The sequence below is a fragment of the Pseudoliparis swirei genome, chromosome 13, assembly GCF_029220125.1.
Source record: "Pseudoliparis swirei isolate HS2019 ecotype Mariana Trench chromosome 13, NWPU_hadal_v1, whole genome shotgun sequence".
NCBI lineage: Eukaryota > Metazoa > Chordata > Actinopteri > Perciformes > Liparidae > Pseudoliparis > Pseudoliparis swirei.
In genome coordinates this window covers 10,799,850-10,827,176 of record NC_079400.1, presented here as the reverse complement: position 1 = coordinate 10,827,176, position 27,327 = coordinate 10,799,850, and the positions used below count along the sequence as shown (strand labels likewise).

Here is a 27,327-nt window from a genome sequence, read left to right as displayed (position 1 = left end):
GTCTGTTTGTGACGGGTTCATACACATGCTGACCAGATGACGCCATACGCCGCCCTCAATTTAAAGACCCTTTCTAGTTTCTGCTGCAGGCAGGATATTTAATACAGTCTATCTCTCAGGACAATCCGTCCATTATTTTGCGGGGTTTAAAACAATTAGAAATTATTGAGCTTGAGTATTTCGTTGGGTAATAATTTGTTTTGAATGTTGAAAGTGATTCCATTGATCTCTTTCCAGTAAATGTTTTTACTTTAACTTTGCACCTTAAATTGAAATGTATAAAAAACAGACGCAATCTCCAGGTTTAATAAATTACATTGCGTGTCCAAATGCTCCTGGCCCGGCCCCTCTGTCACATTTTAGAACCGATTGTGGCCCGCAGGTCAAAAAGTTTGCCCACCCCTGGCCTAGGTAGTAAATGCACGGCCCGCCACTGCTAAAATACTATATTGTTTGAAATAGTGCACACTTCCTCATCTGTGTGCAGGCTCAGTGACACCTGAAGGCTTCTAGAGAAGAGCTCGTGCAGCAGTAGATGGTTCCAATGGGTCCCAGAAGGCCTGTGTGGTCCGGTCGAACTCAAACACGCCAGTATGGCTGCTTCCTGGTTAGGAGAAGTGCGTGTGCATGCGCGCGTGCGTGTGTGTCAGCTAACAATCAGAATCCAGGTCCTGATAGATTCTCTCATCTGTATTTGTGGGATTACAAACTCCCTGTTACTCCCTGACATTTCAAGACTCCGCCCACTGTTGAGACTCCGCCCACTCCTCCTCTGCAAGGTGAACATCGAAAAGTCCTTTAGAAAATGAATCCCGCTCCACAGTCGCGCATCTACACAATCGTGAGCTCATAAAAAAGAACGAGTTGTGCTAACCTAACAAAAAAAAGTTCGCCGCTGAATTTGCCGTCGATTCTCGATGCGACTATGTTTTATGCCGAACTAGTTTCTTCAGAGCGTAATATGATCTTGGTCACGAGTGGTGGCACGGTTCGACACGTGATCGGTCTACACCAATGAGGCTGCTTTTTATCAACAGAATGGCAAATGGCGTCCTCGAGCAGTACAGGAAGACGAAGAAAATATACCGGAATATAAATCAAAAACAATCATTGTTTGATGCATATTACTTCAGTCAAGCACGAGGTACATTGTTTCACCACTACACGATGGAATACATACAGGACATACAAACGTGGCTCGGTTGGACAGTGAGTCTCGGACGTGGCAGAACTTCAAACACTGTGTTGATGTGGAGTTTGACAATATTCGAGGATGCTGGCTTCCATCACGTGCTACCGTAGATTTACGGACAAAAAATCCATGGCAAAGGTGGAAAGAAGGAGAATTAAGTTCGTCAACCGAGCAGGCAAACGACAAAGGGATACTCTGTCAAAGGCTGAAACATTAACAGCAGGTAAACACACACACTGTGGTTGAGTGACTGAAAGGTACAATTATGTGTGAGATATGTCAACAAACTCATTGAGCTATCCTTTTTGTTTTGTTAAGGCCAATTGCAGAAAGCTGCCGAGTTGAAGGAGGACCAAAGTATTCTTTTGCATATAAAAGACAAAGACTGTGTGGCTCTGGAGGTGCAGTACCACAAAGGCTGTTATAATCAGTACACCCGGTTTTTGACGAGGCCTGAAAAACCAGAGAAAGACCAGTAAGTTATTTATTATATTGCATTTCAAGGAGCTACTAACTTAACATTGCATAAGTAAACATTCAATCGCATTCTGTTGTATGTACACAATCACAACACATATTGGTTTATTTCCTTCTCATTCATATGTGTTCTAGGAATGAGCCCACGTTTGATGTCATATATAAGATATTCTGTGAAAGGGTCATTAAAAGGCTGCTTGTCAACCAAGAGGTGCTGAGAATGGGCCAGCTGAGGAAGGCCTTCATTGAACTGGGGAAAGCAAATGAAGGTCTTGATGCTTCAAACTACAGGTAACTGCAATGCATTTTTCTCTCACGTCTTATGATTTGTCATGTGCAAGTCCAGCTTTAGACAACATGTGTGTGACAGGCCTGAGAAACTGTTTTTAATTCTTGCTGTTTGCACAAACATGTACCAGTTGGTAACAAGGAGAAGTGTGTGTGTGCGTGCGTGATGTTGTGTGCCTTTCTTGGGCATCTTTGGTGTTAAATGTGCTGTATGGCAGATAGGTTCTAGCCTGTAATGTCTTGTACCACCTGCACCACTCTCTGCTTTTCATGATACTCCTGTGACTCTTAATTGTCACTGTTTTGTTGTGTTGCAGACAGGATATGTTGAAGAAGAGGCTGGCTCGTGATTTCCCCCAGCTGGTATTTCACATCCCCACCAAGCGCAACATCTGCGAGCTGGTTTTTGCAGAGACCCTGTCAACCATTGACATTACCAAGGTGTCATCAGCTCTCGGAACCAGTGTGTGTTCAGCCTTGATCGGAATTCACACATTCTCTGGGTGTGACTCCACAAGTGCCTTTTATGGCAAAGGGAAAAAAAAGAAATTTTCTGTTGCATGTGAGAAAGGTGAGTACCTAAAGGCTTTTAAAAGTTTAGGTACTCACGGTGGCTCAGTGGTTCGCACTGTCGCCTCGCAGCAAGAAGGCCCTGGGTTCGAATCCCGGTCGTTCCAGGTCCTTTCTGTGTGGAGTTTGCATGTTCTCCTCGTGTCTGCGTGGGTTTACTCCGGGTCCTCCGGTTTCCCCCACCATCATAAAGACATGCACGCAGCCTCACCCCGGTTCGTATGGATGTGAATGAATGTTGGTGGTGGTCGGAGGGGCCGTAGGCGCTGATTGGCTGCCACGCTTCCGTCAGTCTGCCCCAGGGCAGCTGTGGCTACTGATGTAGCTCCACCACCGGTATGCCTGTGTGTGTGTATGACTACTGGACTCTGGACTGTAAAGCGTCTTTGAGTGACTTGAGAAGCGCTATATAAAATAAATGATTATTATTATTATTATTACTTGGAGCAGTCAACATTTGCACTTCTTTGCCAGTATGTGTGCCACTTATATGATCAGCCAGCTGCCGATAATGTAAATGAAGCTAGGTACAAGGCTTTCTGGATGGCATCATCAGCCTTGCCAGAAATATGCATTCCCCCAACTACTGATGCCCTCCAACAGCACTGCAAAAGGGCAAACTACCAGGCTGCAATAATGAGGTCCTGTCGCAAACAAAAAATAAGTGCTCCATCACCTGCTGGATATAGTTGGCAAATAGAGGATGGGACCTTGCACATCACCTGGATGACCAGAAATCCGGCCCCTGACAGTGTTTTGCATGTCATACACTGCAGCTGCAAAGGTGCCTGTGAGACAGGAAGATGTTCCTGTTTTTCTGCAGGATTGTGTTGCACAGACTTCTGTCGTTGCTGTAATTGTGCCAACACCAGACACCGAGCAACTGGAAGACAACTGTCCTGACACTGACAGTGAGGACTGAGCGTCCTTCATATGTTATTTCTTTTGTAGTTTTGTACAGTTTTATATATGTCATATTTTTCATAAAGATTGTTTCTTTTGTTCATCAGTGTTGTTTTCATTTGTGGAAGAATGAATGAACGAACGAACAAATGGTCATTGGTATAAGTACAATTACTGCCTTTTACTGCCAAAAGACTGTATGTCCTACTTTTACTGCCAAAGACTGTACTTCCTACTGAGGTAGGAAGTACAGTCTTTGCCTTGATTTCTTCAGTGTGTGCTGGGTGTTCACAGTCCATGTTAGATCGTCAGTAAGGTGTATTCCCAGGTATGTCAAACTTGATCTAAATGACTTAACATAAGCATAACATGATCATATATTTGCCTCATTGTTCTTATTGGACGCGGCTATGTATACAGCACTATTTAGAACCATTTAGCCCACTTTTAAGGGTCTTTTTCTCTTTATCGGTAACGTTGAATCCAACCATGGGAGCCGCCATCTTGCCATTCTGTTGACAAAAAGCAGCTCCCTCATTGGTGTAGACCGATCACGTGTCGAACCGTGCCACCCCTCGTGACCAAGATACTATTACGCTCTGAAGAAACTAGTTCGGCATAAAACATAGTCTCATCGAGAATCGACGGCAAATAAAGCGACGAACTTTTTTTTGGTAGGTTAGCACAACTCGTTCTTTTTTATGAGCTAACGATTGTGTAGATGCGCGACTGTGGAGCGGGTTGAAACGAAAACAGTGTTCACCTTACGGCCTAGATGGATCGTGGAGGTCTCCATCGTGGAATATGCCTACTATGAACTATTCATACACTCTGTCACATTCATTGAATGTATTTAAACTCTAAATCTGTCCTTCTGTACACATGACATCTATTGCACCTGTCCATCCTGGAGAGGGATCCTCCTCTGTTGCTCTCCTGAAGGTTTCTTCCCTTTTTTTCCCCCTGAAGGGTTATTTGGGAGTTTTTCCTGGTCCGATGTGAGGTTTTGGGGCAGGGATGTCTATGTGTACAGATTGTAAAGCACTCCGAGACAAATTAGTAATTTGTGAAATTGGGCTATACAAATAAACTGAATTTAATTGAATGAATTCATAAATATGTTGTCCTCAATTAAACTTTTATTAGCTCCAGTTTGTTTTCATTCCAAACAGCGATATTATAGAGGTCATACTCTCTGTATCTTAAACCATCCTCTGGGATGAAGCAGCTCGGTGGCTGCTGTCAAAACCTTGGATGACTTATTCTGTTGGCTCCCGTTTCCACATCATGAGCTCGAGCTCAGAATCCAACATGAGGAACAAGTGGCGTTATGTTTTAAACAGGTCTTTGAAGGCATCATTGCAGTACAAAAATGCACAACTGTCTGTGTGTGTATGTGTATATATATGTATGTATCAGTCGACCTATACGTACACTACCATTCAAAAGTTTGGGATCACTTAGAAATGTCCTTATTTTTCAAAGAAAAGCACTGTTTTTTTCAATGAAGATAACATTAAATCAATCAGAAATACACTCTATACATTGTTAATGTGGTAAATGACTATTCTAGGTGGAAACGTCTGGTTTCTAATGAAATATCTCCATAGGTGTATAGAGGCCCATTTCCAGCAACTATCACTCCAGTGTTCTAATGGTACATTGTGTTTGCTAATCGCCTTAGAAGACTAATGGATGATTAGAAAACCCTTGAAAACTCTTGTGCAATTATGTTAGCACAGCTGAAAACTGTTTTGCTGATGAGAGAAGCTATAAAACTGGCCTTCCTTTGAGCTAGTTGATTATCTGGAGCATCACATTTGTGGGTTCGATAAGACTCTCAAAATGGCCAGAAAAAAAGTTTCCTGTGAAACTCGCCAGTCTATTCTTGTTCTTAGAAATGAAGGCTATTCCATGCGAGAAATTGCAAAGAAACTGAAAATTTCCTGCAGCGGTGTGTACTACTCTCTTCAGAGAACAGCACAAACAGGCTCTAACCAGAGCAGAAGGAGAAGTGGGAGGCCCCGGTGCACAACTCAGCAAGAAGACAAGTACATTAGAGTCTCTAGTTTGAGAAATAGACGCCTCACAGGTCCTCAACTGGCAGCTTCTTTAAATGGTACCCGCAAAACGCCAGTGTCAACGTCGACAGTGAAGAGGCGACTCCGGGATGCTGGCCTTCTAGGCAGAGTGGCAAAGAAAAAGCCATATCTGAGACTGGCCAATAAAAAGAAAAGATTGGTATGGGCAAAAGAACACAGGCATTGGACAGAGGAAGATTGGAAAAAGGTGTTATGGACAGATGAATCCAAGTTTGAGGTGTTTGGATCACACAGAAGAACATTTATGAGACCCACTTTTTTCATTCATCAGTATTTAAGAATAAAAGTTACTCTCTCTGTCATCAAGTCCCCCCAAATGTGTTTTCATATCCGACGGGGCATTTATTTGAGTTCTTGTGAGAATTTCTCCCCGACATGCTCCGCGGCGCTCACGAGCGCGCCCCTCCCCCCGCCGCGCCCCTCCTCCTCCTCCTCCGCGCAGTGCTCCTCGCGCCACCAAACGGGTACACCTCCTTCTCCTCTGACCCGCAGCATCAGACACACAGGTCATGACGGTGTTTGTCCCCTGACGTTGTTTTGTGAAAAATCAACCACAACATGAGCGCTGCTGAAAACATGACGTCACACTGGTCCGACGTTTCCTAAAAAAATAAACAGACAAAAACTCACGAAATCCGTGATTTCAAAGCCTTGCAGTTGTTTACTGTTTACTGACGTTAGTTATGTTTAGAGAATAGAGAGAAGAGAGAGAAGAGAGGGAGAGAGAGAGAATTCTTATTCCGTTATATTTAACGGGCTAGTCTAGGATTTGCGTGGCCAGACTGAAAAAAAATCATAAGGCCTCTCTGGTGTTGTTCAGAGGTCCGGGCCAATTGTGGAGGCGGGACGTATCCGGCCCGCGGGCCTTAGTTTGAGGACCACTGCTCTTGGCTGTTGTCTATCAATATCGCTCATTTTGAAAATGACGTAAGAGGGCAATACGGATCCGTATCAGACCAGCGAGGAGGGCAATACGTGGCTGGGATGACGACCCATTAGCCAATCAGAACGCTTGTACTGTTGTTGCTATATAATAATTCATCTTTATTCATAAAGAACATGTAAGCTAGTGGTCTGATGCTGCCAGAGGAAACGCAGGTCGAGGACAGCATCATCAGTGTATTGATGCTAATGCTTCAACTCTGTCAGAATTTTTTTTTTGGCATTGGGTGCCCTTTTTTTTGGGTTTGAGCACCTGCCCCCCAAAATGTCTGTGCACGTGCCTGTATATATGTATACACACACATACATATAGGTCGACTTTGGGTCAGTGGGTAGCAGATCCGTCTTTCAATCAGGGGGTTGGTGGTTCATCCTCGCCCTAGTTGCACACTTAACCCTGAGTTGTTCCCTGTAGCTGTGTCTACAGTCTATGAATGTTACATGCTACGGTCTATGAAAGTCACTTTGGATAAAAGCGTCAGCTAAAATGAAATAATGTTATATATATATATATAATTTACAGTATATATAAAACCTATACTGTAAAACACTTTTTATTTCTGTGTGCAAAAGATTTAAATCTGAGATTCTACATTGTGGAAACTAACATAACTTGTCACCATCTAATGAGTTTAGAACCCCTTGTTTTTTTATTATCATTTCAAATTTTTTTTACCAGTAGAATATTCTTTGTGCCGTCTTGAGTAAACAAGCTCAGAAACCTGCAAATCCTGTCATCCTTTTTCCACCCCATGCTGTCGTTGCTGAGGTCAGTTACTCTCATCCTGTCCTGCCGTTACATAACAGCTCCAGTTTGAGAGGAACATCAGTTTAACCCTCCTGTTACCTTTAGGGTCAATTTGACCCCATTCAATGTTTAATGTCGGTGTTCTTTGAGGTCAATTTGACCCCAGGCTGTTTTTCACTGTGTCAAACATATAAGAAATATCAACTTTTTTATATATTTAAAGGGCTATATAGGTAGTCAACAAACAAACATAAAGTACCTCACACTTAAACTTGGGAAACAATATTAATTCTAATAATTTTCTGGAGGTTTTAATTGCTGGGGTCAAATTGACCCCGAGGGTAAAATATGTTAGTAAATGTAAAGGTAACAGGAGGGTTAAATGTAACGCCCCATTCTGTTGTCACACACACACACACACACACAAACTCGTACACACACTCACATACACACACAATAACGACTTAAAAGCTAATTGAATACACACTGAAAATGCTGAAAATACTAAAATCTCATGTTTCCTGCATACAGACTAAATGTGGTCACTATCTCACAAACACGTTACATTTAATTTGATGGTGCATTGTATTTATACTATATTTATTCTAATTGCACTGCACTTTTTTTTCCTTCCTTTTTATAAAGTAATTTATTAGTACTTAATCTAGTGTCAAACTAATACACCGATCAAAATACATTGAGGCTCATTCAACAGTTGAATTAAGTTCTTAAAAATTAGAAAAAAGAAAACCCTATTATGTTGAGAAAATAGTACAAGCAAATTGAAAAGTTTAAACAAATTTAAATATTCTTTCTTTCGGCCAGGAACTGAATACATTGTTATTAGTGTTAATCTGTAAACTTGTTTTAAAGTGCTTTTATTCCCGATTCCCCTAAGCAGACCCGTTGAGCATATTCATGGCTGCATTGCTCTCCTGTGTAACTGAGCGTGGTCGTCTCGGTGCTCTCTGCCTCGTGCTGCCGAGTGGCTGAAAAAACATCCCCTGAAAAACCAATTAGAGAGAAGTTAGTAATCCTCCACTGAGGAGAACAGACGCTGGTCCACCGGCTTGTGCAAAATGAGACTGAACATCCGGTGTGATGAAGTCGGTCAACGTAAACCAATCAATCAATAGCATGAACAAGGATATTTACAAACCTTCCATGTGTGAACAACGTCTCTCACAGGAAAAATATGACACCTTTTTTTTTTTAACCTTCTCAAGATTTACAGATTGTTCTGTGACTCTTCATCTTCGTAGCCTGTTCCTGTTTTCATTTATTTATTATTATACCGTGAGCACATCATAAAGGAACATCCTCTTAATTGACACTTAATTTTTTATAGAGACTTTAAAGCTAGAGTTGAATTATAACCTGAAAACATAGTTGATTCAGATTTAGAAATATGCTGTCTTCCATTTATTGTGAAGAATAATCAATTTTCTGTGTCTTTTAATATCTAGATGGGTCCAGATCTAGATTGGTCCAGATCTATCGGTCCAGGTCGCTCTGTTAGGTAACTGGATTAAGGAGCAGCTCTGTTGAGCCGGTTTACTTTCACTTTGGTTTCCGAGCGGACTCGATGGCATAATAATGGATGTGCAACGTTTGATAAAAGTATGAAGTTAAAGTAAGAGCCGACTCCATTGCAACATAAACAATAACTGCATGTTCAATTCATATCCGCTGCATGAATGTATTCCACGTATAGGTCATGATGTTCAAAAGTATTTTATCAGGAGAGAAAAAAATGCAAAAACTTTTCCAGCTCCTCAAATGTGCTTTTCTCGGTTTCACACTAATGTTCATTGTATAGAAAACAACCTCAGCACGAGTCCGTTCAGTAGCTATTCTGGAGCTTTTGATCATGTCGGATGATCTTCATCAGCAGCTGTCACTAATGTTTTGGGATTTTGAGTTGTTTGTTGGTGAAAACAGGCACGTGGATGACTTGCAAGGAGCATTTTTCACAGTTCTATGACTTCAATCAGCAAATTGAAAATCATGAATACATTTGAACAAGTTAAAATACATATAATCCTCAGGAGGCTTCTCATTCTTCTTTTCACCCTGGAAAATGCACCGTGGAAAGCAACACAGACTGGAAACACACTATTGTATTGATAATATAATATAATATAATCTCTCCACAACCAGCGCATCCCGGCAGAGAGCGGTGTCTGAGGTCGGACATGGATTCACACGGGCCTTCGCTCAACCGCAGCCAATCGCTGGCGAGTGGCCTGGAGAAGTCCTCACCGACGTGGAAGCGGTCGCAATCTCGCAGCAGCAGCACTCTGTCATCCTCCAGACAGGTAACACCAGATGCATTATGGGTATATGGATGTAAATGACTGTTCTCTTGTTTAAAGGGAAGTTGCGAGTTCTTGCTTTTGTGTCGGTTCAGATTTACCCCAGAATGACATCCGACTTTTGTTTTACGTGTCCTGTTTTCCACTCTATTATAGTCGTTATTTTGCATGAAACCCCAGAGGTTAGTGAGCCTTGTTGCTCTGCCATGTTCATCATTGTGTCATGCAAATGGCTTTGCATCACCTGTATAGAGCGCTGCAGGAATGAGTCCCAAAACAAATTATTTCATTTGCGGTTCCCTCGACTTCAAAGTCGATGTGTTTTAGGTGAGATGTCTGAAACCCCTCCGCTCACTGCGGTGGCCTTCAGGTGACATCTCTGGAGCCCGTAGTGTTTTGATTTGTGTCTGGGCATCTGTGTCGATAAAAAAAACACAATTATTAGTTTAAGGTGATTCTATACGAATGAAAACATAGTTATCAATAATATATTCCTCTTTCTACCTTTATATCTCCTTGAATGTTACACACTGTGTCTTTTAAAAAAACGACTAAGCATCCTTAGTAGTACACTCCTCCTCCTTTAGCTTAGTGGAGGACACGTGAAGTCATGTGACTGGTTATTTTATTGCCGCTAAAATTAGCTTTTTATGTTTTAATTTGTGTTTAAAGGGTTATGAAATGTTTTGATATTTTGTTTGATGCAGAGATCATTTTCTGCAATATTTTAAAATGATCTTTTGGTCGAGGGAACCAGTGTGATGCGCTTTAACCACTGGAATATTATATGTTACGGTTTTGTCACATAGTATTTGGAAAGAAGTAAAGAAGACTCGGAAAGAAGTAAAGAAGACCTCAAAACGTAAAGCCTTTCCCCCCAATCACGCTGTCCATAGATCATCAAAGATTGGGAAGTGATCGACGACCTTCAGGTAGAAACGCAGGCAGGATGCGACAATCCTCCCGATATGACCGCCCCGGGCATCTGTGAAGGATATCTCCTCAAGAGAAGGAAGTGGCCGCTGAAAGGTTGGCACAAGGTGAGGAGTCCACTCGTAATCTGGCATGGTTCACACATAAAGTCTGTGTCTAAGGAGTTGATGTGTCATCTTTATTTCAGCGATACTTTGTCTTGGAAGTGGGGAACTTGCGTTACTCCAAAAATCAACAGGATGTAAGTAAATACCACAACAGGATTTTAACCACCTTCTACTTTTTGAAAACACTCAATAAATGCTCCTTTTGGCATGAAGGTGCCCCGGGGAAGAGTCCAGGGCTCGTTAGACGTCAGCCTCGCGGTCATGTCCATCAACAAGAAGTCAAACCGGATCGACTTGGACGCAGGCGACATTCTCTATCACATGAAGGTAAACGTTTAAACAAATAACCAGATCGTTCAGATGAAGAAAAAAAAAGACTAACCTATGACTTCTTTCCTCGTTCTCTCCAAGGCGAACAGCCACGAGCACTTCTACATTTGGGTGACCAAGCTACAAGCCCACCGCCTGTACAAGAAGCATGAGGCGGCGGCTCAGCTCCACAGCGGCTTCCTCCACACGTCGTCCTACGGCGGCGGGGCCGGACGAGCTCAGAGAAACGGAGACTTGGTGATTATGGGATGAGCTGCAGAGTCGAGCGTATCGCGCCAGTCTTTAAAAAGAGACCCCGGTGACCTCCTCTTCCCTCTGTTTCCCAGAGCGCTGCAGGCGTGGCGGATTCAGCTGGAGCGCCGACGGGAGTGCTGCCCTCCGCCAACACCGCTGTGAACAGCAAAGTGTCGGCCTGGCTGAAGCAAAGCCAAGACCCGGACACCTGTGTTCAAGGTACGCATTCTCTCTCTCTCTCTCTCTCTCTCTCTCTCTCTCTCTCTCTCTCTCTCTCTCTCTCTGAAGAAACACACTCCTCAATGTCAGTTTAAGGGTTTAATGACAGAGATGAAGACACCCTGAAACAGACAGTGCAGCAAGATGAGCTGACAAAGTATTACAATTATGCATGTAATAAATACCGTAATACACATATACAAATAACGATATACGGTATATGCACATTAACTAATACCGTAAAGTTCTCACATGAATGAGTGGATGAACATCTCGCCTCGAGGTGGAATGGATGAATGACGAGACTAAAACGGACGCTGACATTAACGGAAGGCAGCGTGGCATATCCGGTCAGGTAATTAGACGCTGCCCTCTAGTGGCCGGCGGTACACTCTACATCCCCCCCAGACCGGAAAGCTATAGGCCGGAATAGGTTACCGGTCTAAATCCCGTATCCAGCTCCGACTCCATGGCGGCCTGTTGACCGTCGGGTGACGGCTGCTGGCGCCTCTGTCGTCGGCGGGCCCTGTAGCAGCCGATGCACACCTGGTGAGGCTTAGGATTCCACCCTCGAGGCCCCTCCGTGAAGACGTTAAAGACGCTCTTACATTCTGGGCACGAGGCTCGTTTAGCCCTATCCGCAGGGCCCGGGGTGGGGCTCGTCTGTGGAGTCGTCTTCAGGCGCTGGAATGACGACATGGCTGACAGAGAGGACGACGGGAGAGCGTTACGGGCCATCTCTTTGTTCTCCACGAGTGCACAACGTCGTTAACTGGTTTGACCAGGATGTCAGGTGTCCCAAGCGTCTCGCGCGTATGTCCGGTCATAGATGCCATTTAGCAGAACATCACGGATAATGTGGTCGGTATAGTCCACGCCCTACCACACTCGCATACCGCATTATATGCGCATGTCTCTGCTTTACCCCGCACTCTGGCGGCGAATCGCGGAATGTCTCGCCGCGTTCCTGGCGTAGCTGAGTAGCTCGCGCGCAGGACACATGTAGCGACAGGATGACAGCTAGGGCTCGAGACGGTGATTAGGTCTGGCAGGGGTCCGGAGGCGGCATCGGGACGGCCAACAGGCTGTCTCCAAGTAAAGGCCCCACATAGTATTTGGAAAGAAGTAAAGAAGACTCGGAAAGAAGTAAAGAAGACCTCAAAGCGTAAAGCCTTTCCCCCCAATCACGCTGTCCATAGATCATCAAAGATTGGGAAGTGATCGACGACCTTCAGGTAGAAACGCAGGCAGGATGCGACAATCCTCCCGATATGACCGCCCCGGGCATCTGTGAAGGATATCTCCTCAAGAGAAGGAAGTGGCCGCTGAAAGGTTGGCACAAGGTGAGGAGTCCACTCGTAATCTGGCATGGTTCACACATAAAGTCTGTGTCTAAGGAGTTGATGTGTCATCTTTATTTCAGCGATACTTTGTCTTGGAAGTGGGGAACTTGCGTTACTCCAAAAATCAACAGGATGTAAGTAAATACCACAACAGGATTTTAACCACCTTCTACTTTTTGAAAACACTCAATAAATGCTCCTTTTGGCATGAAGGTGCCCCGGGGAAGAGTCCAGGGCTCGTTAGACGTCAGCCTCGCGGTCATGTCCATCAACAAGAAGTCAAACCGGATCGACTTGGACGCAGGCGACATTCTCTATCACATGAAGGTAAACGTTTAAACAAATAACCAGATCGTTCAGATGAAGAAAAAAAAAGACTAACCTATGACTTCTTTCCTCGTTCTCTCCAAGGCGAACAGCCACGAGCACTTCTACATTTGGGTGACCAAGCTACAAGCCCACCGCCTGTACAAGAAGCATGAGGCGGCGGCTCAGCTCCACAGCGGCTTCCTCCACACGTCGTCCTACGGCGGCGGGGCCGGACGAGCTCAGAGAAACGGAGACTTGGTGATTATGGGATGAGCTGCAGAGTCGAGCGTATCGCGCCAGTCTTTAAAAAGAGACCCCGGTGACCTCCTCTTCCCTCTGTTTCCCAGAGCGCTGCAGGCGTGGCGGATTCAGCTGGAGCGCCGACGGGAGTGCTGCCCTCCGCCAACACCGCTGTGAACAGCAAAGTGTCGGCCTGGCTGAAGCAAAGCCAAGACCCAGACACCTGTGTTCAAGGTACGCACTCTCTCTCTCTCTCTCTCTCTCTCTCTCTCTCTCTCTCTCTCTCTCTCTCTCTCTCTCTCTCTCTCTCTCTCTCTCTCTCTCTCTCTCTCTCTCTCTCTCTCTACATATATACAGGACTGTCTCAGAAAATTAGAATATTGTGATGAAGTTCAAAAAACAAAAATGTCATGCATTCTGGATTCATTACAAATCAACTGAAATATTGCAAGCCTTTTATTCTTTTAATATTGCTGATTATGGCTTACAGCTTAAGAAAACTCAAATATCCTATCTCTAAATATTAGAATATCATGAAAAAGTATACTAGTAGGGTATTAAACAAATCACTTGAATTGTCTAATTAACTCGAAACACCTGCAAGGGTTTCCTGAGCCTTGACAAACACTCAGCTGTTATAAATCTTTTTTTTTACTTGGTCTGAGGAAATATTAAAATTTTATGAGATAGGATTTTAGAGTTTTCTTAAGCTGTAAGCCATAATCAGCAATATTAAAAGAATAAAAGGCTTGCAATATTTCAGTTGATTTGTAATGAATCCAGAATGCATGACATTTTTGTTTTAATTGCATTACAGAAAATAAAGAACTTTATCACAATATTCTAATTTTCTGAGACAGTCCTGTATATTGTATTATTTGAAGACACATTTTTTATTAAATTAATTCACTTTAAAAAAAAGTGATAGGTCGCTTTTTAAAAGGGGAGCCATAAAGCCTTTTGTGGCTCCAGAGGGAGTTGGGAGAAATCTGATAATGCCTTACGTGAAGCTCACCCAAGTTGCATTATGGGGAATGTAGGCACCAGGACAAGGAGAAGGAATGACTCGAGTAAATAAGATGATATCTCTGTTTCTGCTGCATTGATTGCAATGCTTTTTTTATTTGTGTATATATATATGAAATATTCTAAATTTACTGCCTGAATAAGTACCTGACAACCCAACAAATCTGAACCATCACTTTTTAAGATGTTGTATTTTCTGTGCAGATCCACTGATTAAGGTGAATAGTTTAATCAGTCTAATAAATACAACTGTATACCGAAAATAAACTGTTTGTTATTATTTGATTATTCCCACTATTTAAAAGCTCTTTAAATGTATTTTAATGGAAACATTCATGATATCTAAAGTATCCGCAGACAGTTTTTCTTGCCAACCTCCCTTTTTTAACTGTTAAAAGTGCACCACAGGAATCTTATCTTAGTAATTAGTTGCGGAAACTCAATAAATTGTAAATCGTATTTTCTTCCAGAGCTGAACCGCTGCAATTTGGACCTTTCTGAGATAAACCACTTAATCCAGAGGTTGCAGATGTTGGAGGCGAGCCAGACTTTGAATAACGGAGACCTGAAGCGCATCATCAGCATTCAGGTAGACCGCTGCTCAGTTTGGAGCCGCTCCTCCAGCGTCGCATGAAAATACAATTAAAAAGATTTTTTCTCATAATCTAATCCAGAATCTTTCGAAGCCGAAGAAGCAGAGGTCAGGAAAAATATGGGGCCACTCTCGCACATTATCAAGAGTGGAGGCCCTGGGAATGGTAAGAATGCTCCGTCACTCACTCAGAAGACATGCAACTGACATAGTTTCACATTAATTAAGTTTATTTTGAAATACTAAATTATTGAAAACATAAATTAGGTTTTAATACTGGTAATAATGTCCTATAACATATTGGGTTTCTAAGAATTTCACATCCCAACCCTCCTGTCACATTTTGGGGCCTTTCTCTAATCCAAAGCCTATTCGTGGGATTACAAAATCGGTGAGTTGGCAACGGGAAGAGACAACTTAGTTCATGAGAATGATGACATGTTCTCCAAGTACACACTGTGGCAATCTAAGGTTAAAGTTACTACAAGGAACTTTCAACTTATTTATGAAACGATTTGATAATTCTGCCTCCTTGATATGACCATTGTAAGTAAACAAGACCATCAGTGGGAAAATGATCTATTTCAAGATAGTTATTCTTCTCAAAATCAGACGTTTCACAACATGCAGATTCACCAACATGCAGGCTGTATTGCTGGAGGGGAAGCAAAATATGGTTTTCTAAAGAGAGTCTAGTGCACTACCCTTTCTGTCCACAGGGACCGCCAAAATCAACAACATGAAAGCTCCTTGTCGTAACTTTAAAATATACACTGTAGTAGATTCCCTGCATCCAAAAGATGTTTTATATACCATGAAATCTTGTGAACAGGGTATAGCCGTGACCTGATTTTAAAATGTTTTATCGTAGTGTGAGTAAATTAATAGATCCGTAGTTTTCAACGCTGTTCTTTAAAGTGTAGCTGGTGGGAGAGAACCTGCAGGGCTGTGATTCTAGTGAATTAGGTTTGAGCTATAAACAAATATTGACCCTGATGTTCAAAGTGTAAGTACGTTCATGATCAGATGATTTGAACTCTATGGACATATCTATATTGACTTATCTTTACAGTTCGGCAGGGATTTAGCCAGAAAAGTTCAGGTGTCACGGGTTACCATAAATTATGACTTGATTCTATATTGGTTAATTGAAGTAAATATATTTCACCAGTATGATCATAATAAAACACAATGCAACAACAATAACATGATTAAAACTGTAGCAGGGGTCCAATAGGCCTTAGCACATTTTAATGGTTCGATTTAATTGGTTGCACCTTCATTCAAAAAATCATATTTCGAATGTGAAATGGTAAATATACTTTGCTTGTTTTATTGTTGAGAGTTAGATGAGAAGATAGACAGCACTCTCATGTTCGTACGCTACGAGCTAGTTAAATTAGCTTAGTATAAAGACTGGAAGCAGAGGGAAACTGCTAGCCTGGCTCTGGTCAAACAGAACAAAATTATCACCTCTAAAGTTCACTAGGAAACATTGTATATCCGTTTAAAAGCAGAAATGTAAGAAAAGAGAGTTTGTGTTACCTTTACACGCAAATTGGAGTTTTTTCGCTAAATATGAAGCTGCTTCTAGCTGCTAGTTAGCTTAGCTTAGCTTAAAGACAGGAAGCAGAGAGAAGCCACTAGCCTGGCTCTGTGAAAAAGTGTCAAAACAAAATGAATTGTGGTTTCACGGTATCTCTCAATTTCATATCCATCCTCCTGTGTTCACCTTCATAGCTGTCCTCAAGTCACCTGGGCAGCTCGCCTAACCTCGGTGCATCCACCTCCTCCATCCCTGACTACGCCTTCTCCCAGCTGTCCCCGAATGTCACGTCACCCGAGGGCAAGAAAATCCAGCAGGACATCTGCGCCATGTCGCTACGAGGTCAGGAAAACAGACACATGCATGTTTACACACAGGCAGACGGGGTTCATACAAGGGAGTGGAGTTCAGGTAGATGAGTGAGATGAGATTCCACAGAGACTATTATTAAGTTGAAAACAGACATATTTAAAATAAAATCTGACATGCCTATCTATGCGTTCCAATTCTTCTTATTCCTCCTTAGTGATTGCCTCCCTGAAGAACGTGCATGAAACTCTGTCCCAGGAAAGGCAGAAGCTTCAGCAAGTCTGGGAGACCAACAACATCCACCAGTCCAACACATTAGCTGTGGTAAGATCTGCGTGCCCCGCCTGTCGTATGAATCCTCTGACACATATTCCCTTTGTGGGTTTTGATGGCTCGGTTTTCTTTGTTCCTCTTTCTCCTCCTCCTTCTCCTCCGTCGTCAGCCTGCAGCTGAGAGGCATCCATCCCACAGGCCTCCCTCAGTGGCAGATTCGGCCGCGGAGTATTTTGATGCCAGTGATGACATCCTATGTGGAAGTTCTTCTGAGCTGTCGGATGAGTCGGGACTTAGTGACGGAAGCACCACCAACTCTGATCCAGTGGAAGGATATGGTGGGCACATTTACACAAGTACCATTAGTACCTCCGGTTCTGCTCCGTGAAGCCGATGCGGAAGTGTCTTGAAGCCTGCATTCTCTCTACTGACCACCAGGGGGCGACACCTCTGGTTGTATGGAAGTCTATGCTTTATTGTGTTGAAGCTGCATTCTCCCTACTGACCACCAGGGGGCGGCGACTCTGGTTGCATAGAAGTCTATATAAAATGACTTGATTTATTCCCTCAGTAAACATTGTAAACATGAGTTTATGTCTCAATCTCTATGTTCAAGTCTTCTTCAATACAGCTTGATGTTCATTGAGTAAATTATGGTCCATTTAGAGCCAACATATATATAATGTCACTCCTCTGCATTTCAAACACGGTAACTTCTGTTCATTGGTTGCAAAAAAAAACACAAGGCGACAGACTTAAACCAAGATGGTGACGGCGAAATCTCCAAACTCGAGGCTTCAAAACGTTGGTCTACAAACCAATGGGTGACATCACAATTACTACGTCCCTGTTCTCCTGAATCAAAACATCAAACTGCCCTTTTTCTACGATTTTAATATTATTCTCTTCCAGCATCGGCCACCAGGAAGTACCGTGGGAGCATTTCCAGGACTCCAAACTGCGTTTTTCCCAAGAGCACCGGCCGGCGAACCACGCTGCCTGCTGACTGTCCCGACAACAGCCACGTGGGCCTCATGGCTATCCTCTACAACAACATAGGCAAGTCACAGCACTCTGGAATTGACCCTTCTCTAACTATTATAATTCTTTCTTCAAAAATAGTCCTGGAATATCAGAGAGAGAAAATTCTACAACATGCATATGAGGGCTAACGTTACTAAGCTAAAGTAAATATATTGCATATTATACAAGAATACAATGTATTCTTTTTCTTTTTCCATTTGTTTAAAGGATGCTTAGATTTTGTTTGCACATCGTGGGTTTGATCCATAACTGGATATCATAAATTATTACGAACTAATATTCAACCGTCTTTGTTTGCTAACGTGTTAAGCTAACTAACGTTCTTAGCACCTTGGATCAAACAAATCTGCTACAGCAGCATTTATGCATACAGGTAAAAAATAAAATATAATAAATAAAAAATGGACAATATATACAAAAATAATATTAATTTAAATGGACTAACAAAACAACAACAAAAGTTGTGCAAATATGTAGCTCCCTCACGAAGGAGTGGACAGTTGCCGTGGGGCTTCTGGCGAAGGGTCGGAGACATCATCTTCTGACACACAGCAGCTTATGTTTTTTCCTCAGGTAAAGACCTGGCTCGGGTGTCCATGCCCGCTCCGCTCAATGAGCCTCTCAACCTGCTGCAGAGGCTGTGTGAGGAGCTGGAGTACAGTGAGCTGCTGGACACCGCCAACCACACGGATGACCCCTACCAGAGGATGGTGAGACCACCTGGATCTATGAACCAGATGGGAAACAATGCCATCACTGTAATGTTGCTGAGTCGCAACCCTGAGGAATCCGCATCATGCTGCGATGTTGATGATGCTCCCAAAATAAATAACTAAAATAGTTTTTACGAAAATAATGCAAGAAAAATGCTGGCCCTGGGTTAAAAGCAAAATGGCCGACAACATCTTCAAGGGAAGCCGAGTAGTCATAGAAAAATAGATCACACAGTCTGAACCTGTTCTCTTCAAGATCAAACGACATGTTGTTTTGATTTATTTATCTCCGACAGGTTTACATTGCTGCCTTCGCCATCTCTGGTTACGCCACCGCAACTTTCAGGAACCGCTACAAGCCGTTTAACCCGGTGCTGGGCGAGACCTACGAGTGCGACCGAGAGGACCGGGGCTTTCGCCTCCTCAGTGAGCAGGTACCTCTCAAACACCACATGTATCACCAGACCTACCGCCATTGCGTAATGTCTATATCTTAGTCTGCAAAGTCCCAGCTAACGGAAGGTTAGCTTCCGCTTAAGCGAGTTAGCTTCTGATTCCCGAGCATCAGTGATTAGCTCGAAGGCTTTTAAGAGACGATGCCAAACCCCAGATTGCGTACATTTGCATTTAGCGTTTATATTCTCTTTAGCTAACATTTTACATTTTCCCAGATCAAAAAAATGTGTTCGCGATCGCAAACTTTAGTTGACGTTATCGGGAGCTTGTGTTTCTGATCGTAGTTAATTATCTCCTGATCTGTGTGTCTGTAGAAGAAAAAAAGAAGCCATTTTAGTGTCAGAATGTTTGGAAGAAATGTGGAAAAAGTTCCCCAATATTAACTGAAATTACTACAGACGACAGTCGGTCGTAATCTGTGTTCACGTTTATTTCTCCCACTGGAGTAAAAACAAAACAAACACAAGACCTGCCGCTAGTCTCGAGATTACAGAAGCATAAACAAAAATATTATTGGATTTTAAAATAAAAATAGGAATACTTTTTATTTTTGTAATAAGCGCATATATTGTTAAATCTGTGCACGATATAACCGTGAATGAACAGGAATGAGTCGTTGATCATGATCTGGACTTTAAGAGCTTGAGTGGCTTTTAAAGGGGACCAGAGATGATTCAGCCGACCTGCCTTTAAAATTAAGAAAAGATTATGCATCACCGTTTAGCCCCCCACAATCCCCTCTTTGTGAACTAAGATGGATCACATCTCCGCCACACGGAGCTCCACGAATCAACATTGAGCCATTTATTGCTTTAATTAAATATCTGCAAAAATATAATCATGTCATCAAAAATGGACATGAGTCATCAGTTATTTTTTGAAGTGATGCTTATTAAGTGGAAAGCTGGTGGAAAACGTGTTTTCAGGTCAGCACATTTATATTTGAGTTACACTTTTGTGGTTCTTACATGTTTTGCAGCAGATTCAAGATGAAAGTTTAATGCAAACTCATCAGTAAAGCAATACATTCATATCAATAATTATATTTTGTAATATGTGATCAAAAAAACCTTTTTTACATGGAGGGAATTTAAAAAATAGAGGTGTAATTAAAGCCGGTGGTTGAGTTGCACTGTGGGTAATGTAGGCACCCTGGTTTTGACACAGGAAGCATTCCTGGAATAAAAAAAGCTGATATCTCTGACTCTGCTGCTCTTTTTTGACAGACAGATAAATAAAACACAACGTATTAATGTGTATGAAGTCTCTAATGATAATAAACTATGCTGATTTAAATAATAACTCCTGGAAGTATCTGTTTTATAATTCTCTTCTTCACCAGGTCTGCCATCATCCCCCCATCTCTGCCTGCCATGCAGACTCTGAGAACTTCTCCTTTTGGCAAGGTGACACTCTTCTGGAATCAAACCAAGAACTCGTTTATTTTTGTTGTTTTTGGTGTTAGTCCTGTGTGCTTTTAATTATCTGACTTTGCTTTAAGAAGAAAAAAAAAGCATTTGAGAAAGTAACATATTCCCAAACAGACCAGAGGTGGAAGAATAAATTCTGGGGGAAATCTCTGGAGATTCAGCCAACGGGAATGGTGAACATCACTCTTCCAAGGTAAAAACCCTAAAAACACCTGTCTATATTTAGCTTGTGCATGGTGGCTTCCAGTGAATCTGCATTTATGGTACTAATTGATGCACAATGGAGGTTTTCATTTCTATATTGCACTTGTTCTACGACGACTGAACTATTTTCCATCTCTCTCGACATGATCAGCAATAAAAACCAACAAATAAATAAATACATTAATATTAATCATAAGCTCCACTTTAAATTGAGTTAACTCTTATAATATTAAAGGGTGTCTTTGGTATTTCTTTAACAATTCTCATGTTAAAGCGAGTTTTTAGAACGAGAAGAGTCCATGAGACACAAAAACATGAGATAATGGTCCAGGTTGAAATATACTGAAGATACCTTTTTTTAACATTCGAACAATCAACTGAATTTAACATGGTAGTTTCTAATTGCTATAACTTTATGAAGAATATTTTTTTATTTGTCAGTTGAGAGTGTAGAGACAGAAAACATGGGGGACAGAGAAAGAGAGAGAGATGTAGGACATGCAACAAATGTTCGCCATCTTGAATCTAACAAGGAATCCAGTTCTATGGTTACATGCATCATCATTTAATGGTGACTTTCATCAACGTTTTGTCCCTTGATTACTTTTCAGCCAATAAATTCAGAATTATTTTCTGCAAAAGTCAGAGAATTGTGGAAATTGTTCAAAACCCAAGGTGACATCTTTTAAATAACTTAAAGATAACCAGTTGGAAACGATGTAAAGCAGAGAAAACATGCAAACATTTGCATTTGACTGACAAAACCTATTTTGACACTTTGCTTGATTTCGGGTGTTTTCGTGCAGGTACGGGGATCACTATGAGTGGAACAAGGTCGTGACCTGCATCCACAACGTCCTCAGTCAGCAGCGCTACCTGGAGCATTACGGCGAGGTCACCATCCGCAACCTCAAGAGCAACGTCTGCACCTGCAAGATAACCTTCGTCAAGGTGAATGAAACGACCCCACACAAACACACACACGAAGCTCAGTGTTGCAAACCTCCGACTGACGGGTTTGTGTTTTGGTTGCAGTCTCGTTACTGGGGCTCGGACACGAACAAGAACGAGGTGCAGGGCACGGTGGTGGACCAAGGCGGCAGCATCATCCACCGGTTCGGCGGTCTGTGGCACGAAGGCATCTTCTGCGACACTCTGCCCACTCCGAAATGTGTCTGGAAGCCGAGTGAGTCGCCGAGCCGATGTTTGACCTCTGCTTTGGGTTTTTAGGGGTCGTGTTCTGCACTGCGGCTCAACTGAGAGGCTTCTGTCCCCCCCCACAGATCCCCAGCCAAAGGACGCCCTGCGGTACTACGGCTTCTCCACCTTCGCCATGGAGCTGAACGAGCTCACCCCCGACCTGAAGCCTCTGCTGCCGCCGTCAGACAGCCGGCTGCGCCCCGACCAACGGTGAGCTGGAGGCGGGGGTGCAGCGGTGTCTCCGTAGGGAGGAGGAGGAGGAGGAGGAGGAGGAGGAGGAGGAGGAGGAGGAGGAGGAGGAGGAGGAGGAGGAGGAGGAGGAGGAGTTCATGCTTTTGTCAAAAACTAAACTAAACATGGAGAATCAGCTTTTTATTCACTGGGATTCTCTATTTAAATTATTCTATTATCTTGGCTCTTAAATATATATATATATATATATACACATATATATATATATATACATATATATAAAATACAATTTAATAAAGTGAATTTAGTGTTGAGTCACTCTTTAAATTCGTCCTCTTTTGAACAGGATGCTGGAGGACGGAGAGGTGGATGAAGCGGACAGAAAGAAAGACGACATAGAGGAGTTCCAGAGGGAGGGAAGGAAACAGCTCTCCAAAAGAGGAGAAGAACATGTTCCACGTTTTTTCAAGTACGGTTTTTTCTTTTACAATCTGATGATAACAAACTATTTGTCCTGTTCAAATAATGTATCTGTATCTAACGCCATAAAATAATCATGTTTTTCTGTATTAATAATACGTTTCCCTCTTTTTCCTTTTTCTCCTTCATCTTATTCTTCCTTTTTTCTTCTTCTCCTTCTTCTCATACTGCTTCTCCTTTTCATACCCCTTCTTCTTCTTCTTCTTCTTCTTCTTCTTCTTCTTCTTCTTCTTCTTCTTCTTCTTCTTCTTCTTCTTCTTCTCATACTGCTTCTCCTTTTCATACCCCTTCTTCTTCTTCTTCCTCTTCTTCCTCTTTAGGAAAGCCAAAGATTCCTGTGGACGGGACGTGTGGTTGGCTAACCATACGTACTGGAAGCTCAGAGAGAATCCAGGTTTTGCTCACACTAAGAATATAACTGTGTGGTGACGTGCCGACGGGGACGAGCAATCCAACCGACATTTAAGACAGAGGCATTCAAATATACCAGCGCTGGATATTAAGACGGCATATATGAACCGCTCTGAGAGACGCTCAGGGTGGAGACGCTCAGGGTGGAGACGGTGCTGCTGGCCTCCTTTCGTTGCGCCCGTGACCGGATGGCGGTGAACCCTCAGTGCCTGGTCACCCGGCGTCCAGCAGCAGAGGCCAAGAAACGTGGACAGAGCTTCTCATCATGAGCAAATTTATAACATATTTTTTAAAAGATCTTTTTATTTTTAGACTTTTTTTTCTCAGATTTATGTTCTTATTTTTGAGAGTTTTCTGCAGGAAAGGCTGCATGTGTCTCTGCCAGGTTAGTAAGAAGCTGTGTTAGTATATTAAGTTTAAAAAAAGATGTATTTAAATCGTGTTCTCCTCTTATGACGAGTACAGTTTGACTGTGTGAGTGGGCTGGATTACCAGCAGTGGCCACAAGGGAGCGCCAGCTGTTTATTTTGGTAATTTGATTTATCGCAAATGTGTTTGGTAATATGCACCATTAACCACGGTAAACCTACAGATAATTATTACAGATAATCATCACCTGGACCTGCCGCTGCTCTTGACATGAGGCTGCTTTCTCGTGAGTTTCTGCTCATTGTTCGACCCTCAACTTCCTCCTCGCGTCTCTGTCATGGGCAGCAGGCCGCGGGTTTTCATCATAAAAGCTCTAAAAAGACGTGTAACATACATATGACAGTCAGTCAATGAACATTAAAAAGAGGAGTGTTTTAATGTCATTTGTATAGTGAAAATAAAATAAGAACATCCAGCTGGTTGGAAACACTGATACAGCACATTAAACTGTTTCTTTTTTCTGTGATATCAACGAATGTATTTTGACTGCATATATCCGGTATAATTAATTGTAAGTTGTTTGAAAATGATATTACGGCACACATTAATTCTCCCATAATATAACATTAAATTGGATCTGCAGCATTTTCAGAGGGTGCTTTGATCAGCTGATCAAAGGTTCTACAGCTTAATGAAATACGAAGGAAATCATCAAAACAGACAAGGTTTATTGTGTGTAAGCTTTAATTTCATGAATAAAAAAACAATAAAATACACATTTGACACTTTCTTTTCAATAAATAACAGTTTTCCTCATTGAGAAATCTTCATCTCTTATTTTTGCAATTTATAAGCTCTGAACAAAAAAGTCAAAGGAGGATCACACACAAAAAAATAACATGCTTCTTGTCTTGTCTCCCTTCTCGCCTCTATTTATTCAGTTCCCACCCGTTTTGTTCTCGTGCTGAGGGGAAACATGGACTCAGGATTGTTATTAAACATCAGGGATTGGCTGAAAGTGATTCTATTAGCTGAGATATCCAGCGGGGGTCGTTCCTGAGGCGTCTGCACTCACTGCAGGAAGTGAACGTGAATGTCCACAAACCACAGCACGTTGAAATAAATAACCGACATCGTCTGCAGGCCGGCGATCGCATGCGACTTTGCTCGTTTTTCTGCGACGTCACCGTTGATCCTAAACTAATTTTACTTTTTAATTGCACTTAAATCACAAATTGTCCGTCGCGCACCTTCATCGAGCTCCATCATCACCTTTTCTCCTCCGACGGATGTCAACACCAAGTGTTTGGATGGGACATCTTTTTGGAAATGTTACACAAGCAACGCACAATATACCCATTCTGTTTACAGCGTAAAGACTTTGTCTTTTGAATGTTCAGGGAAGGACTGTCACACAGCCTGTCCCTTTTTACGTCAACATCATCGTTAAGATCATTTTGCAGGCCGCTGCAGTCAGATTCTTTCATATGAAACCAGCTCAGCTTTGAGGAGTCTAAAGGAGACGACTAAGCGTACTCACAAGGACACTAGTTCTCCTCCAGCTTAGTGGAGGAGACATGTCACGTGATTGTGGCGGAGTTTCTTTACGCCGCTAACGTCAGCTTCTTACTTTTGCTGATTGTGTTCACGCTTCAAACATCGTAAAAACTTGTGTTAATTTGCAAAGAAGTATCATAAACGTTTCTTTGCCACACAGAGGTTATCTTCTGCAATGATCCAAAATACAAAGGAAGCATCCCATTGGCTCGTGGGATGCTAACTTCCTGGTTGGCCTTCCCTGCGGCCCTCTATGACGCAGACAGGGCCGCAGACAGAATTTAGAAATACGAAACTTGCAACCATCAAATATTGACCGCGGACACCAAAAACAAAAGCTGGTCTCTAAAACCCCAGAAAAGTTCGAAGAGGAAGCTTTGAAATGTTTTGGCGGCAGCGAGTCGATATGAGCTTCCACCACATTTGGTTTTCCTTTTTTACTGTGAAGGAAATGTTAAATGACATTTTAGCTTCAGCACAAAGACGAGCAACAGGAGGAATTAAAACTTTATATCTTGTATGTTTATCACAATTTGACAATTTGTGCTTTTGTAATCAAAATGGGTGTTTTTTTAAAACTCTTTATGCTATGCTATGCTAATGCTATGCTAACGGTCTACTGGCTCTATCTGCATTTGTTTTCTTTAAGTAGTATTAGGTTTTCTTTTCTGGTTGCTCTCACTATCTTAGATAGAGCTTAAAGATCGTCTTCATCCACTCAAGTAAGCATTTGAAGTGCAGATGTATTTAGAAGAGAGGACAGTAACCCTGCACCCGCCTGTCGCCTCCGGTGTTGTCCGAGGCTGCCGGCACACCTGACTGAGGAGTGAGGAGCCGACCTCTGATCGGCGGCGACTGCAGCCTCACTCTTCATTGCTGTCACCGGAGCTGGGAGCCGGGACTCTTGTCAGCCGGAGTCGCGACATGATTGGCCCGAAGGCTCGGGAGGAAATTCAGAGTGTCTGTCTGGTCACTTTGCGCTTCCTGTGGGTCCGAAGGTGACAGGGCCTGTTCACCTCCAGGTGCATGCAGCCGGTCCAATGACCCACTTTTTAAACACGGCAGAAAACAGGGACAACGTTTCGGATGTTGAAGAGGAAATGAACCCTCACTGAATGACATTAATACTGGTATTTGCTCATGAACTTTGTGTTTCCAGTTCTTTCGTTATTAATGCTGGTGTTGATCGCAGGTTTTGTGTGTTTGTGTGTTTGATATGAAATCCAGAACTGGCCTTTAAAGCGGATGCTACAGCTGGAGAAGTTGAGCTGAAACGCCTTCAAGGAACACGTCACCCACAAAATAACCATCTCGATATCGATTGGTCGTATAGAAACGGCTGGAAATTAAGTAAATCTTGAATGAATTTGAACGAATGTTCTACTTTTTGTTTATTGCTGTTGTTGAACAGGTTATCTTCTCCGTCTTTTGAGTCTTTGATTGCCGTGGATACACATGAGAAAAAGTTCCTTCAAGAAATCAAAGTATGAGTAATGGATATGTGAATTGTCTTTTTCTGGGTGAAGTATTCCTTTAAAATGGGAGCATTCAAAAAAATGAAAAAAGTTTGACATATCCGCCATGAGACCTTTAAAACCAGAGGCTCACATAATTTGCTCCACATCCACCTCTAGTGGAGCATCCTTCTTTTCCCATCACGCTATCTTGTATCATTATTTAGGACTATTTTATACAGTTTAGAGACCTGATTCAGAATTAAGTCAAATAGTTCATATAACGTCGTTTTTTAAGCTGAGAGGTTTATGAAGTTACATGGCGGGTTTTATTTAGAACGTCTAACGAGAGAACAACCAGATCAGAACCAGTCGGAGCATCGATCTTGGGGTCAAAGGTCATCGAGCAGGACGCAGCGTACAGTGGGAGAAAGATCGACCCCAGAAACCTCATCTGAGTAAAGACGCGTGTTACCACCTGACCACGTTCACGACCACTTGTTCCACAACGAGGTCGCCTGATGACAACTAAACCGTCTCCGTGACAACAAGGCAACTCCATCCGCTGAAGAAGGCCATGAGATGTGGTCGAAATCTTTGGAAACAACCAGTTAGTGCAGCGTAGATTTGCACCTGTGAGATATGTTTGGTTGTCTGAGGGCTTGCTATCTCTTCTATGATTGCTGAAATACTTAAAACACGCACACACACAAACACACAAACACACACACGAGCCACATTAACCTTCTGCCATCAGTTCATTCTGCACTGTGCAGCGCTCTACTGCAGCCATCGGTGGGCGCTGCACTTGTGAGCCTG

General features: G+C 42.6%; 2 protein-coding genes across 6 annotated transcripts; both read left to right on the top strand.

Annotated features, from left to right (window-relative positions):
* Nucleotides 1-1,274: 1,274 nt before the first annotated feature.
* Nucleotides 1,275-3,533, top strand: LOC130203290 (uncharacterized). Of its 4 annotated transcripts, none has more exons than XR_008833481.1 (3): nt 1,275-1,415; nt 1,511-1,667; nt 2,279-3,533. XR_008833481.1 is itself a non-coding variant. In XM_056429317.1 (3 exons), the coding sequence occupies exons 1-3, from the start codon at nt 1,322-1,324 to the stop codon at nt 2,756-2,758; spliced, it is 735 nt and encodes a 244-aa protein (XP_056285292.1). In that variant the 5' UTR covers nt 1,275-1,321; the 3' UTR covers nt 2,759-3,533. The 4 variants fall into 4 exon arrangements, 2 of the variants coding, with proteins under 2 accessions (XP_056285292.1, XP_056285293.1); XR_008833480.1 differs by lacking the exon at nt 2,279-3,533 and adding an exon at nt 1,805-1,856; XM_056429317.1 differs by having other exon boundaries at nt 2,275-3,533.
* A 4,312-nt stretch (nt 3,534-7,845) lies between these two features.
* Nucleotides 7,846-24,273, top strand: osbpl7 (oxysterol binding protein-like 7). Of its 2 annotated transcripts, XM_056429315.1 has the most exons (22): nt 7,846-9,540; nt 10,434-10,577; nt 10,658-10,711; nt 10,791-10,904; nt 10,989-11,144; nt 11,234-11,360; nt 14,749-14,867; nt 14,953-15,036; nt 15,184-15,261; nt 16,611-16,758; nt 16,943-17,049; nt 17,168-17,336; nt 17,911-18,057; nt 18,616-18,752; nt 19,052-19,189; nt 20,554-20,617; nt 20,756-20,834; nt 21,652-21,796; nt 21,881-22,031; nt 22,129-22,255; nt 22,584-22,706; nt 23,038-24,273. In XM_056429315.1, exons 1-22 carry the CDS (start codon nt 9,418-9,420, stop codon nt 23,144-23,146), a joined length of 2,643 nt encoding a protein of 880 aa, XP_056285290.1. In that variant the 5' UTR covers nt 7,846-9,417; the 3' UTR covers nt 23,147-24,273. The 2 variants fall into 2 exon arrangements, with proteins under 2 accessions (XP_056285290.1, XP_056285291.1); XM_056429316.1 differs by lacking the exon at nt 15,184-15,261 and having other exon boundaries at nt 7,848-9,540.
* Nucleotides 24,274-27,327: the final 3,054 nt, after the last annotated feature.

Excerpts from the sequence above, each read along its gene's own strand:
- LOC130203290 (XM_056429317.1), top strand. The coding sequence starts at position 1,322 with ATGGCAAAGGTGGAAAGAAGGAGAATTAAGTTCGTCAACCGAGCAGGC. Across the intron at positions 1,416-1,510 it reads GGCTGAAACATTAACAGCAG|GCCAATTGCAGAAAGCTGCC; the intron begins GTAAACACACAC and ends TGTTTTGTTAAG. Across the intron at positions 1,668-2,274 it reads GAAAAACCAGAGAAAGACCA|ACAGGATATGTTGAAGAAGA; the intron begins GTAAGTTATTTA and ends GTTGTGTTGCAG.
- osbpl7 (XM_056429315.1), top strand. The coding sequence starts at position 9,418 with ATGGATTCACACGGGCCTTCGCTCAACCGCAGCCAATCGCTGGCGAGT. Across the intron at positions 14,868-14,952 it reads AGCGCATCATCAGCATTCAG|AATCTTTCGAAGCCGAAGAA; the intron begins GTAGACCGCTGC and ends AATCTAATCCAG. Across the intron at positions 16,759-16,942 it reads CTGCGCCATGTCGCTACGAG|TGATTGCCTCCCTGAAGAAC; the intron begins GTCAGGAAAACA and ends ATTCCTCCTTAG.